Below are 14,725 nucleotides of genomic sequence, written 5' to 3' on the forward strand. Positions count from 1 at the left end.
CCGTCTAAACGTGATTTCGGGCTTTCGTAGTCCAGCTTTCGCCCCATCAACCCCTGGGGTTAAAAAGGTAAGAAAAACTGTGGAAAGAAGGGAATTCCATGAGTCAAGAACGAGCCGCGGCCCGTATATTCGACTCATTCGATATGCTTAACACAGCGTTACCGCGTTACGTGACTTTGTTTACTAATCGAGGTATCGTATCGCATTATCGTCTTTCCTTGAACATTTACCAGGAATAACTGGCTTGAACGGAGAAACCGAGAGGTGGAATAAGGCGGATAGCATCAACGCCGCACGTAACTCGCGGAATATCTTCCGTCTACACGAGCATACAAGCACAACATTATTTATCGATCAACGGACACTGCCTCTGTTATTACGGCTTTGTCAGCATGTTGAAGCGAATTAAAATTTATCCGCGTAGATCGGATCGATCGATCTCCGATCAAGCGGATGTGCGCAGACAGATTCGGAGTACGATGAACAATCTGGTTGGATCAGTTTTAAATCGATTATATCTTGGTCAAAGTTCTGATCGGTCCGACGAATTCTTTTTTATTATTTATTTTTTCTTTGCCAATTGCGATGCGCATTTTCAGATATTCAATCGTTTTGATTCGTATCGGCGGGACAGCTGAAAAAAAATTGATAATTTTTATCAATTTTTCGAGGAGATCGAGTGATTGAATTTTTTCTCAATAATATTGCTCTGACATTTTTGAAAGGCTGGCAGATTTCTTGGATTTCAATCTCGTACCGACGGCTAATTTTATTCGGAAGAATATTCTTTACGAATTCGGTGAAATATTAACTTTTACAACGTTGCATCGATGTTGATTTTATCATCGGCGAATTAAGACAGAACTGAAACGAATGTTGAATAAAATGGAAAGTCTGTTGCATTGATTTTGTAAAAAAAAAATGAATTTCCAACAATTGTTAAAACGATTTTAAACGAAGCATAGATATGAATTATAATTTTTTCTACAATTTCAGTTTATCTCCGAATGATAGTGATTTCAAAAAAAACTACTTTCATTATCAACCGAACCTCCTTAACTGATCAATAATTCGATAATGTTCCCTTCGTTACAAAAATGTATATACACTCGTATACTTTTTTCTTCCCTTTACTTTCCTTTTCACCCCTTGGACTGCGAGTAAAAATCTCTGGCTGCAACACCGTTGCGGTTTATTGTACGGCAGCCAGGCTTCCAGGAAATAGAGTAATTCAAAGACCATCAATCAAGAACTCAAGGGAATTAGCGTGATTTGAACCGACGTAGACGAACGATATGAATCGTCAGTGATGTATAAATTCGCAAGTATTATTAACCGTATGTATGCCCGTAGATATGCAAAGCGATCGCAATCTGTGAATGTTGATATTTTCTTCTTAATAATAATCGATCTAGCGATAAGGTTTTATTTGAATAATCACCAACATTCATTGCCTCTGTTAAAACCAAATCATTCTTCCTGATGCAAAGACCGAAAGAACGTAATCGAAAGCGATTTAAATGCTGGACGAGCTAATTTGACTAAACCAACATCTCTCAGCTCAGCCTAGCTTCAATATCCGATTCCCGTTTTTCACACCATTTTTCCAGCTCTTAAAAGGCTCACGGAATTTTTCTGAAAACTCTTTTCCATCGGTTACTCGAGCCGCTTGAATTAATTCAAAGTTTCGATCAAGAAACTGAATAATTTGTCACTTTTACATGTAACGATTACAATTTCCAATCACTTTCAAAAACGATATTAATTTACCTGAAAATTGTTGAAACTATTTGTAATGCGATTTTATCATGTTTCATTAATGAGATCGTTATAATTGAAAAAATGTTTCGAATGGTCGAAAATTTTCACCATCATTCAGTTACGATGTAAGAAAAGTAAACACGATGAAACTTTTCGAATGTAACATATAATATTGGAGAAAGCATCATCGTCTGCTTGACCCGATAAAAGTTTACTCAATTTCAAACGCTATACATATTCGAAGTGAATGAGAATTCATTTGATAATAACACTGGTCTGTAAAAAACAAAGTTATTCTACTCCTTCTTATTATCGCGTGTAATTACAATAGATTTGACGCTCTCGAATCGAGATCTAGTAATAAAAAATGTATACCAAGTATACTTTCCATGCAATGTATTTTTTTCTTTTAAATGAAAACGCTATTTTTGCTTAAAAATTATAATCAAACACTAACGGTAGTATATAATTATAAAAAAAAAAAGTTATAAAGTTGGAAAGCTTGGACATTAAAATCGTCAGAAAATCTATGTACCGGTATAATTCTAGTTATTTTGTAGTCTTCTTTCTTTTCGAACTGCGCGACATGAAATCACAACGAGAATTACTCAGGTTCGCTCATTGGTGTGAAAAAAACGTTGGGCGATATATTTCTTTCTCTTTCTATTAATTCGAATTGGTTTTATATGCAATATTAAATTTTTTTGACGCAGGATTTCGTCGCAGACTCGTATAATCGACTTTCCAATGCAGTGCAAGTGTAATCGTTGACTTGGATGAGATAAATTATGGATCCCGAATAGCGTGCCGGGATTTACATATATATTAAATTATAGATAAATTATAGATAAAAATTTTTTTACAGGCAATTACGTCGTCGCTTAGTTTTAGAGCTCGGAACGTCTTGAGCCGCGTGGATAATCGAAGGGCGGCATTTCGATAGCGGGGTAAAAGTCTCTTGATGTATAAGAGAAACGCGACGTAGAGAAATGAGTTTTCGAGTGTAACAAATTGCATACAAGCTCGAAGGAAGTTGGGTATCAGTTAAAACCTGGGTATAAGATTGATGGTCGAGGAGCGGCGAATACTCGACGCATAACCTCGAGGGCGAGATTCCCTTTTCCTGGCTGTACACGCCCACCGAGAATCACCTTTATTTGCTATTTTAAATCGGGGCAGATGAAGGGACCGAAAGATCTCGAGTCACGGTCGAAAAGGACACGAAGGGTTTAAGGTTGGAAATTCCGAATTTAAGAGAGGATCCGAAAGCAACGAGTCCCGAATTTTTTGGCTGGCGAAACTCAAAGTAAAGAAATGAAAATGGGAATAACTGGAAATTTTTCCTCTGTTTCGTTATATTTAGATTTTCGTAAAACTGAAAAGATTTCTTTTAAACCGGAAACTGGTGCCATGTGAGTTTACTTTGATCGTCAGAGATTCAAAGAAGAAAATGTAACGATTTCGGCTTTTCGATGTCGTTATTACTTTCCTGATTTTACTTGTTTGTGAAGTGAAAAAAAAATGTGCAACAGAGATAAAACTGTCTCACTTGTAAGATCTATTCGATAAATCTGTGAAATAAATTTTACGTTATACTTTCGGATTTTTTTTATCGAAGATGAAGAAGGAAAAGTTAGTAAGAAATGAGTTTGGGACGTGGTTGACATGTATTTTCGAAAACAGTCAAAAATCGATTACACAACCTTTGAAATTTTGTTTTACGCAACTTTTTCGAATCAGATAAAGAACTTAATAAAACAGTCGACAAAAATTGCAGTCACTGCGTAAACAATTTCTCAGTGAAACTTTTGAATTTTTGAACTAATCATCGCAGAACTTTTTACGTAACATTATAATTCGTTCATGAATTCTGCGTAACTTTGGTCATAAATTGCAGACGATTGGTAAAACAGACCGTGAAATTCTAGAAAGTTTGAAACTCTGTTCGTACGAGTGATCTTTATTTTTAAAAATTTTTTGTTTTCACATTCAATCTAGAATCTAAAGCTTGTCGAAAAATAATTGGAACGTAACTGAATGCATAAGTGAGATTATAGGGAAAAATTGTTTCGTCAGAAAGTGGAAGTTTTCATCGAGTAGAGACCAATTTGTTTACGAAAGCGAAGCTCCGTAATGATCGAGTGAGTATAATCGCAGTAACAAGCTGCTTTATTATAACGAAACTGCCTAACGGGCTGAGGGAAGTTGAAACGTGAGGGAAAACCTTGTCGCAGTAACCTTAGCCATCTCTGATCTATATGTCCCAGGAAATAAGAAAAACAACCAGACATCTAATACACATAAAATCTCTGGCAGTTGGACTGACTTGCTTTTTTTTTTGTTACAGTATACAAAGTTCAAATCGATCAGGACTAAAAGTAAAGTTTTGGTAATTAGTATCGAAAACTTGGTGCTAAGATAGATTCGGTGATATGTATAATTATAAAAAATAAAAAACTCCCTGAATTACGAATTATTGCGCAGAATTGAAGCTAAAAAATTTATTTCAAAATTCTGTTAATTTGGATTATTTTTAGCGGCTGTCGAGAAGAAATCTGCGGGTTAAAAAAATTTTCAAACAGTAGGCGATTGATCCTGAAAAAATCTGCTTGAATCGTTTACAAGAGTAAAAACGCGAGGGGAATTGAGATGAGGAGAACGAGCGATTCGATTTAGCCAAGAACGCCCCGTGTAGAGATTTTCTTTTTTATGAATATAAACCAAGGCGGGTAGCAGAGTTCCGGGATTTCTACATCAAAGAGTTTTTATTCAATCTCTTGTCGCCCCAAATTCAATTTCAACCATTTGAACGAGATTGGTTCGGTAAAAATTCAATACTCTTAACACTCGGCTGCACTCGAGTGAACGAGAAATCTGACAGCAGGTCTTCTGCTGCACGTAGAAACAGCCGTTCATTCGTAATCAGTCAGATTTAACAGCGCCTCGAAACTGTCACGGCGATAAAAAGACGTGTGCTTCAATTTTAGTGTCGACCATTTTTCGGTCAATTTTCACGACAATTAACAATTTGGTTAAGATGCGAAAATCCGATTTCTAAAATATCGGTTACCTGAGCGTTCAGGTAATTCATTATTGAATATATCATTATTTTACACGAATTTTAACAACGTTTCATATGCGAATGATTGTTATTAAACATCTGCGCTTATCCAATTATTTGAAAAATTGTTCGTAACAGAATTCGGAACCTTGAAATCTCTCAAACGAATATAAGACGAAAAATAATTCGTCAAGTGTATCGAAGGCACGTGAAAATTTTTTTTCTCTGGATCTCGCGTCACGTTTATTACATGGCAAAAAAATTTTCTCTGCTCTGGAATTTTTTTTTTTTTTTCGACATTTGAAGAATCGATAAGTGCTTGAAATTCACCTCGTTTCACGATACATTACACTTTCATCTAAATCTTGTTTGGCATCATTAATAACGAAATAATGAATTATTTGTAAATTATCAAGAAAGATTTCTCTGATTTACAGAAATTAATTAATTGCAGACTGCAAACAACATATTATCTAAAAAAAAAAAAAAATAAAGAAAAGAATCGTCAATTCATTGAACACCAACTGAATATTCTGTACGCCGAAAATTCGACAAGTGTTTTATCGACAGCTCGTGATGAATAAATTTCGAAATTTTTACAATAAAATTGAATATTTCTCAATATTTCACAGCTGTTTATTTTGTATTATCAGGAAAAATTTCTTTCGTTGAAATAAAGTTGAGTAAAAATTCAAGCCCGTGGATCGATTGAATAAAAATTAAAGTTGAAAGTAATTTTTTGGCAAATTATCTTACGCGAAGAGTTTTGCTTCGCAATATAATTTTCCCTTCCTCACATTTTCCGCTGCGTTTTCTCGCACCGTTTTCGTTATAGACACATAATGAGCGCAAAGATTCCACAAAGAAAAAACCAATCTGCTTCACCGAGGTTATTCAAACTTTGGTTGCCGGCTGTGATGCGAACGAACTTTTCCCCTCATACGCAGTCTCTATGCATGATGCACGACTCACTCTTCATTTTTCTCTCTCTCTTTCTCTCTCTCTCTCTCTTTCTTCCTCTCTCGCTTCATCAAACTTCACAACATCGTGGAAGAACTTTGAACGAACTTGTAGATCTCGAGTAGATTTCGCGTCGAGTACTCGACATGAGAAATCCTTGCACCAAGTACAAGAGTCAAAAAAATTTGTTCTCCGGAGTTTTCCTTAAAGAGAAAAAAAAAAAAAAAAAAAAAAAACGCCGTAAATTCGTGCGACGAAAACTTCTTCGTCACTTGATTTTTGCAGCCGTTATGCATGCACGCAATCTTGCGAAAACTTTGCCGTTGTACCGCAAGTGCTGTATTTACGTTTATACCATGCGAAAATGGGTATTTAGACCAAACGAAGTATGGCGAAAATCTCAAACAACTACCGCGGTATTCGGTTGTTTTGTTGATTATTTGATCAAATGCGGGCTCGTTGTTCAAGAATTAATCAAGTATTGTACTTAATTATTTTACGAGTAATTTTTCGGACGCCGCGATTTAGATATTCGATTAATTTCCGATTATTCGGCTCGTTTCGAGATCAATTGAGTCATTCGATTAACGAAAATTTTTTTGATAATCAAACACACTGGAAAGTGGATTTACACATTTCACTGCGAAACTGTTCAGCGTATTGTGTTTTACAAGGTGAATTCATTAAATCAGAATAATCGAACTGACTGACTCGTTAATCGTAAATTAAATCTTTTCATTCGGTCAAGCCAAACATCTCTTTAATTTTCTTTCGATAAAACCACTACACCTGCAATCGTTATGCAAAGAATAATTAACAATTTCTCGTAAAACTTGAAGTGTCTAAACGGCACAGCGAGTTTTATCGATTCCTAAATATAAAGTTCAAACAATTTCGGATATCGCGAGTGCTTCCGATGTTGTGGAAAATTGAACTTTTCAAAAAGAATAACAACGATATCAACTTCATCGACGGACGAGCGACGGGAAAATTTTGGGTCATGAATAATAAGGGAGCGATAAACAAAGCGGGACTGAGAAATTGAGAAATTTTTCAAACCTCATTCACGCCTCCGAAATTCGTCGAGGGAGATAAAACCAACAATTGGCGTTATCCGGCGTCTTTCAGCCTCTCGAGATCCTATCTGTTTCGGATTTCGGTGTAACGTTCAGCTGCTGTAGGTTGGAATAACGGTTTGTTATGCTGAATACAATAAACAGGTGGAAGGTTTCCACGGAGCTTAGGCAGGCCTTGATTGTAACGCTGATACTCCGTACACAGAAGCCTCCGACACCAAAGTTCGTCGAGTACCAACCGGTTTTGCAAGAATTACATCGCGTATGCCTATGTATTCTGCATTATGCAATATATTCAGATAACAAGATTATATTCCGTGGAAATTACTCGTCTGTGTAGAGGATATTCCACCTGATATCGTAACGCGAATAAACGTGAGGAAACAGAGTGGAATCGTTGCAACAAAGTTCTTCACTTTTACTTCGCATTCCCACTTGTGACACCAATTTTAACTGAAATGGACGTAACTGCCGGGTAATCTCGGTTTGTTGAAATTACGATTCTTCTATATTGTTAATTAAGAATAATTTCGAGTTATGACAAACACATTGTCCTTAACTATTTCCATTCTTTACCAATAACCGAAAAATACAATTCTGAGTGGAGACTTGAAGAGACTTTTGTATAAAAAAAGTAATTAAAAAATCTACCATGTGTTAATATTGTTTTTTATCTATCCGCTTCATAGTATTATACATTTTTTCGAATACTATTGCTTTAATTTGTTGTTAGGGCAACAATAGATTAGTGTCAAGGTTTGATTTAACTTAACATCGGTAGTAAGGTAAATAAACATGTTTCGTATCGCAGTAACTTGAGAATGTATTATTGACAACTATAATCACACTAAATAATAACTTGTGCGATATTTTTTTGTAATATTAAAAAAAAAAAAACACCTAACACCGAATTTTCTAGCATTACAACTACAGATATTTCACAATTACTATTACAAATACAATTTTACCCAAGATTTTTTGCTCAAACAACGAACAAATTGGGTTCTTTAAGACAGATAAGATTTTTCGGAATGGGTTGAAAATATAGAAAGATCAAAAAATAGAAGGGCCACAATGTTGAATTTTTAGAGAAGCGACAATTCAATTTATAGAATTCAAAAATGTATCACAGAATATTCAGAGTAGGGAGATTTGAAAAAAATTGAAATGTCAGAATATAGAATGCCAAAATATAGAATCGTACACAAATTTTAGATTTTACTGTTCCATGTTTTTACTCATTCTATATTTTGTTTTTCTGCATTTCGAATTTACCTACATTTTATTAATTCTACAAATTATATTTTCGCGCCATTGAAATTCGATTTTTTGGTTCCTTCCTCGGTCGGCCATTCTCATATTTCACCCAACTTTTCCTTTTTCATACATAACAGACGGTTAGAATTTCGCCCAAGATTCTTTCCCCAAACAGCGAACAAATTGGGTTCTTTGATACAGGCGCAGGAGACAGCGTATTAAAAAAGTTAAATTGTTTTAATAAACAGCGTCGCCACGGCCCTTCGAATATCCCGCCGCGCCTTACGATTCCATACTTTTATAACGGAGAGGCGCGACGCCGTGAGCAGCATGCAGCCATTCTACAGCCCGTTTAATAACTCGTTAAATATAATTTAATCAAGACATAAATTAATATCGGCGAGCCAATAATATTATATTCAGACGAGTCTGCGCGCCCGTGTGTGTCCGGATACGAAGAAGCTTTAATTAAGTTTGAATAATAAGGCTGAGGTTTATTAAAAACGCTTTCTCTCTCGCCCCGTATTAATCGCTGTGTACAAGGAAACGCCGTCGTATTATATTATTAAAATTTTAGTTACCCACGCCGCCTTTGCGAGGCCGGTGTTGCGTATTTTACACTAGCATAGCCACCCGATTTCCATGGAAAATCCTCTCTGATAAGTTATAGGCACGTGTTTCGTTGCCAGCCAACAATCCCGGCGAACAAATTTTAATCATTATCAAATGAATATTAATATATTTAAAGAGCAGAGTTAAAGGATCAATTTCATGAATATTCATACATTTGTAAAACCGACTGGCGTATATTTCGCGAAAAAGACGTACGTTAAACACGTCATAAATTTGTCGCTAATTTCCTTACCATATGTATGGCTAATTTTATCTCGGATCCGTGTCTTTTTTTTTTTTTACTTTCGTTTTGTGCATGAAACGATGCATAAAACGTAACAATTTACACCCTTCCTGGTAATTCTGATTATTCCAGTCTACTCAATTCCGATAAGCTTCGAGCTATTTCCAACGGGGAAAATAATGTCTTCACTTCAATTCATACAATCGATAAACTTTCAGGAATTTTCAATCTGGAGTAAATACCGATGTTGCATAAGAGTTTCAGCATCGATGCAAAATAAGCAAAAAATGCCCGTGCAAATTCCATTGAAAATACGATTTGTTCGGAATTCAAAACTGTCAGACATAGAAAAAAAAAATTCACGAACGCCGTAAGTATCTGAAATTTTTCAAAATCCGTTGAATACTTAGGGAAATAAATTATATTCCAATTTAGGAAACAGCTTCAAACCAATTATAGCTATTATATTGAAAAAATGATTTGATCAACACGCGTAATTACAAAAAAAGAATATTAGAAGGTTCGCGAAAATTCCTGACGAATAGATTACCTAATTTTATCAATGAGAAAGTAACGCGAAATATGAAACACGAATTAAGTTTGATATTTAGGCTGAAAGGAATCGGAAAATTCGGCAGCACGGTATCGAAATTCCTGGCCAATTACTAAAGCATATAATCATTCCGGTTTGTATTGTCAAAGTTTCGCACTTTTTCCAAAATATATATACATATATATACCACCAAGCGCAATAACGCGCACATTGATCGTTTACTTGAATAAACAAATTTTCATCCGATCGGATCAAGGCGTCTGATCAACGATTACGAGATAAAAATAATGCCGAGGTTGATACAAACGTCTTGAAAAAAACTCCGTCATCGTCAAACGAAATTTTTTTATCAATTGGCCGTATATAGTCATGGTCCCCTTTTGCATTCTACAACGCTTATCAGCTGTCACTCGGCCTTGCTACGAATCGACGTTTCACGGTTGACTGAGTTTTCAGTCTGCCTGTCTAGACTCTGGCTTTTAATGTACAACGATAGCGATTATAATCACATGCGACAATAAGGGATTCTCACACACCGGCTTATAATCGGAAAAAAATTTTGTCAGATCTTAAAACTGTTCATTTCACGCCTTATATAACATTTATTTATTATATAATATAATTATAATATAAGGTTTACGCAGTAATTGTTGCAGACGAAAAATTCTCCCAATATATTGGATTTTTTTTTTTTTTTACCGTTCAAACAACATGTTTTTTCACGAAATTTCTCTAATATAGATGAAAATAGTGTGAATGATTAAATTATCATAAAAAATAATGATAGACTTTTACATTAAAGCAATCAAAAACCGGATATTAACAAAATCTGGAACTTTTGTTGCTTCTGTTCGAAAGAACTGACAAAAGCCCAAGTTTACGAAAGGAAATACTTTATTGTTGTAACAATAAACTATGCAAACACGGTTATTTTGAAAAATTCTGCGAAGAGATCGGAGTGATTAGAATTTTCAAAGCGTTATTTGAATGGGAAGTAGTTACATTATAAGTTACGAAATTAGGCACCTGGGTTAGACTCGAGTTACAAAATCCTATACTTCAGGAGGATATTTGATTCGGTAAAAACTAACATTTAGAGCTTGTTGTATAATAAACAGTATTAGCTTAATCAGTAACGGACTAATATGGGTGAGTTAAAAAATTGGCGGCAAAAAATAAATAAAAATCAGGTCACTCACCATTCGCGACCTCTGAAGTTGGGTCAAACAAACGTTGCAGCTGGCATCGCGTCCTGGAAACAGAAAATTGATGATAAACAATAGCTGTGCAAAAAATGATGAAAAACAAAAGCACCGATAGAAAAAACAAATCGGCTTTGATCGATTCAATTCCAGCGGTGCTTTTGTTTCCCAATACAGAGGAATGAACGGAGATTAACCGTTTCGAATAGGGGTTTCAATTTGATCAAATTCTGTGATTTTTTTTATCCATGAATGACTGCACCGGTTGAAAATTAATCGTTGGATAGCCGAACAAATAAACATTGAAACAAGGGTAGAGAAAGTGGAACTAGCAGTAAGCGATTGAACTTTGAATTCAAACAATTTTCTCTTACGGCGGAGAAGACGTAAGAACTGCAAATTTCGTCTAGAAAAGGTTCATTGTTGTGACTTAACAGAGATTTCATGATTTTAGTATTATTTAATCGCAAAGGCGTAACGTTCGACCAATTTCCATGATTAGCTATAGCTTAGTTTTTTTCGTTATTTGAATCTGCAGTATGCATCGTCTGTAACATATATTTTCGAACCTTGTAAATTTGTCATTTATAACTGACAATAATTCCGTACGTTGATAATTATGAAACTCAAAAAAAAAAAAATCTATGCGGACGATTTGTGGAAAATTTATTCACGGAGAAATTCAAGCTACGATTCATCAAATTTGAAAAAAAATATTCCCTAGCGTTGATATAATCGTGGTACAATAATTTCAGTCATTTTTCTGGCCAACAGGTTACTTTTTTCAAATTCACATCCAAGAGTTTAGAATTTTGTTTATCAAACCATCACTACGTTTCAATTAACTTCAACTCGAATACCTTCAGTTCCACTCTTCAGCTATTTTTTTATTCCAGCATTTGATTTACAAGAATACAATATGCGATACCGAAATACGAAACAAATTTAGATGTAAACTGAAATTCATTACATTCAAAACAATTCACAGGTGTAAGAATGTAAGAATCCAGGCATTACTTTATAGTTGATAAATTCCCGTTCGCCATATTTTACATCTTTCGAACAATTTTTTAATTACCGCGGATAAAAACCAACGTTTCAGATAAAAAAAACTTAGATACTTGACAGGTTCGATATCACCTGTCAACACGAATTTTGAGTCTAGGTTATAGATGTCAAATTTTCATATCTTCCAAGTAGCTAGTAAAAGAAAAAACAGTTTTATTATATAAAGTTTGTTTTTTATTTCAACGTTCTGCTACCTGATGCTTATACTATCAACCAAAGACTTCAATACTTATTTATGAACGTAAAAAATACAAAAGCAAACTTCATAAGTAACGAATAAATTACATATTGATTATTATTCGATGTATAGATTCAAATTTTATTCATTTAGATATAAAATTTGAAAAAATTATTGACCTGTATAATCTGTCGAGTGAAAAAAATGTCTGTAACACTTTGTTACTTCCAAACATTTCAAGCTTGCTAACGCATCGCAAAAGATCGTGAAAAGGACTATTGACCAAAAAGAATAGTAACGGATACTAGACTTTCCGGTAACGGCTGGAAAACTAATTTTCATTTCCTGCCTAGAAGTATATTTTTCGATTGTGGTAAAAAATGAAAACCGTCATGGAATGAGCGGTAAACGGAACTAAAAATTTCTCTCAGTGTGCCGCATTATGTGCAACTTGCTCTTGCGTAATGTTTGCAGTGACAGGTGCGTTCATGCGAATCGACCCGACAGGTCACAGAGGGATTGTTGATGACCCTATTAGCATTTTAAACAGGTTTGATTCGGCGTCCCGTAAATCGCGATGCCTCCGCGAATCCGCCGCCCCTAATTTCCACCCTCGACTCGAGTCTCGACGCCGATGTTCGTGGCTGCTGTCCCTATAACAGCCAACGGACGGAGGAGACTGGTTTCGGTATTCATGTTGACAGGAGACTCGCTGTTAATTGGACGCGAGAAGCGTAGATTGGCAATAAACCAGATACGAACCAGAAACGCGACAGTGAATCGGGCCGTCTCGGATTTCTAACGAAGATTATTAGCCCCAAGCTATGTGCCGGTATTTTGTTTCACTCATTTGCTTGCGTGTTTTCATTTCTCTTTTTCTATTCACATAAACGTATCGCTTTTCAGAAGCCCAAGAGACCTTCGTCAGCGGCTTGTTATATTTCTCCGAAACTCTCGCGGATCAAGTCTTGAGTTTCTTTTGTCTCCTTATTCTCGAACACCGGCTAAAAATTTTTTTGTTACCAGCAGTCTCGTTTTCTTGGTTCTACCAAGCATCATTTTTATTTTAATAAATATTTCTCGGTGAAAAGAATTACTTTTGAAAAACCCGAGCTTGTTTCATGCGTGATTTCGGTGCACAAACTAGCCGTTTCTACGACGGTCGAGTGAGTCTGCGAATGCGCATGCGCGTAGTACTGAAAAGACGACGAACAAGTTGCGCGCATGCGCTGGCGCGAACAAATCTGACGTCACGCGACCCTAACCTCAATTTCATGCTTCGCGAAAAAACGCGCAACATATACTTGTTACATAACGAATCGTGTGCGATGAGGAGGCGACGTTCCTTTTGCCTCGCGTATTTGCAATATTCGCCTTCGGCTTCACCTACGACTAATATTGCAAACTTGCGCTCGGCCCAAAAAGACCGAGTTTGCCTCCACGTTGCACAATATACTATCTTTTCACATTGATTACACGTCTAATTATTCAGTTAGCCAAATTATAGGAGCAGTTTCACATTCGTACATAATTCACGTTTATTTTAATTTTTTTATCCATGCAAAGATGACACTTTTTTTTCGAATAAAATTTCCTTTTCCGATAAAAAATAAACGTTAAACGAATTGCCTGTTTTTTTTTTGTCTGAATTGGAATGAATATAAAATTTTCCCTCTGACCTCCTGTTCCTCAGAATCAATAATGCTCGCGGGCTGGTCGAAAAAATTTAAATTAAGAGGTAATACAATAGCAGAGCTTCCAGCCAAGCTTGCGATTACGTATCAACGGTGAATAAATAAAATTCTCAGAATCTGGGCACATCGTAACACGATATTTCCGAACGGCCTAATAAGACGATAAAAAGACACTTCTCCGAATCCCTTGAGATTTATTAACTCGCCGGGAACTTGTATAATTAGCAATATTTTATGCTTGGTCGATATATTATGGGGTATAGAAAGAACTATACTTCCATTCTCCTACGACAAAACCTAATTTGAGGAAGTAATTTGTTAGTCAAAAATATACTCTTACTTTTACAATTGGTTGATTTGGTTAGTTGAGAATTTACCAAATATTCGTGAAAATTAAAGAAAAGGAAATAAAAAAATTCATAAGTCAGAAATCAGATGTTGATTTTTCATTGGAAATTACTGTTAAAAAAATTTTTCAGTGTCGTTAGATTATAAAGAAAAGCTTGATTATTGTTTTAAGAAAACTGTTTTCTACAGTGCTGTTAGAAGGCTGATTCGCTATCACACAATCAACCAGGTTAAAAATATTTACATGATTGCACTAATGTTGATTTTCATCAAAAAATAGTCTAATAATGTTGAATTAACAATGCAGTGTGAAAAATACCATTGTCAGCAAAATTTTATTCCGATGGTATAGTTGTATGCAAAACAGTATGATTTTCGGTAAAATCTAGACAATGTATTACGCTGTGAAATAAAGAGGATTAAAAAAAATCCTTCGCTTAATCACGAGCTGTACTCACCTACTAACGAAAAATATATATATATGTTTTTTTCTTTCAGATAAAGCAATCACGAGTTATCATGTCTATCGCGAGGGTACTTATTTCACCAAAAACCAGTTCTCAACTTCTGACATTTTCAAAATTTTTCAACGCAAATTTCCTGAAATATTTTACAAATATTCTTCTTTTGTATTCTCAAAGCTTGAATGAAACAATTTTTTTGTTACGTTCAAAGAATAGAATAAAAAAAAAGAATAGAGAAATTATGTTG

General features: G+C 35.2%; 1 protein-coding gene across 1 annotated transcript in view; it reads right to left on the bottom strand.

The window, feature by feature from the left end:
* The window catches only part of LOC124215857 (disintegrin and metalloproteinase domain-containing protein 10), a 350,156-nt gene that overhangs the window by 210,716 nt on the left and 124,715 nt on the right, over positions 1–14,725 (bottom strand). Inside the window, exon 3 of the mRNA XM_046619705.2 lies at positions 10,724–10,776. Coding sequence (XP_046475661.1) covers positions 10,724–10,776 — 53 coding nt within the window. The remainder of the gene's footprint in view (positions 1–10,723; positions 10,777–14,725) is intronic.

This window comes from Neodiprion pinetum, chromosome 4 (assembly GCF_021155775.2).
Source record: "Neodiprion pinetum isolate iyNeoPine1 chromosome 4, iyNeoPine1.2, whole genome shotgun sequence".
In the NCBI taxonomy this organism is placed as follows: domain Eukaryota; kingdom Metazoa; phylum Arthropoda; class Insecta; order Hymenoptera; family Diprionidae; genus Neodiprion; species Neodiprion pinetum.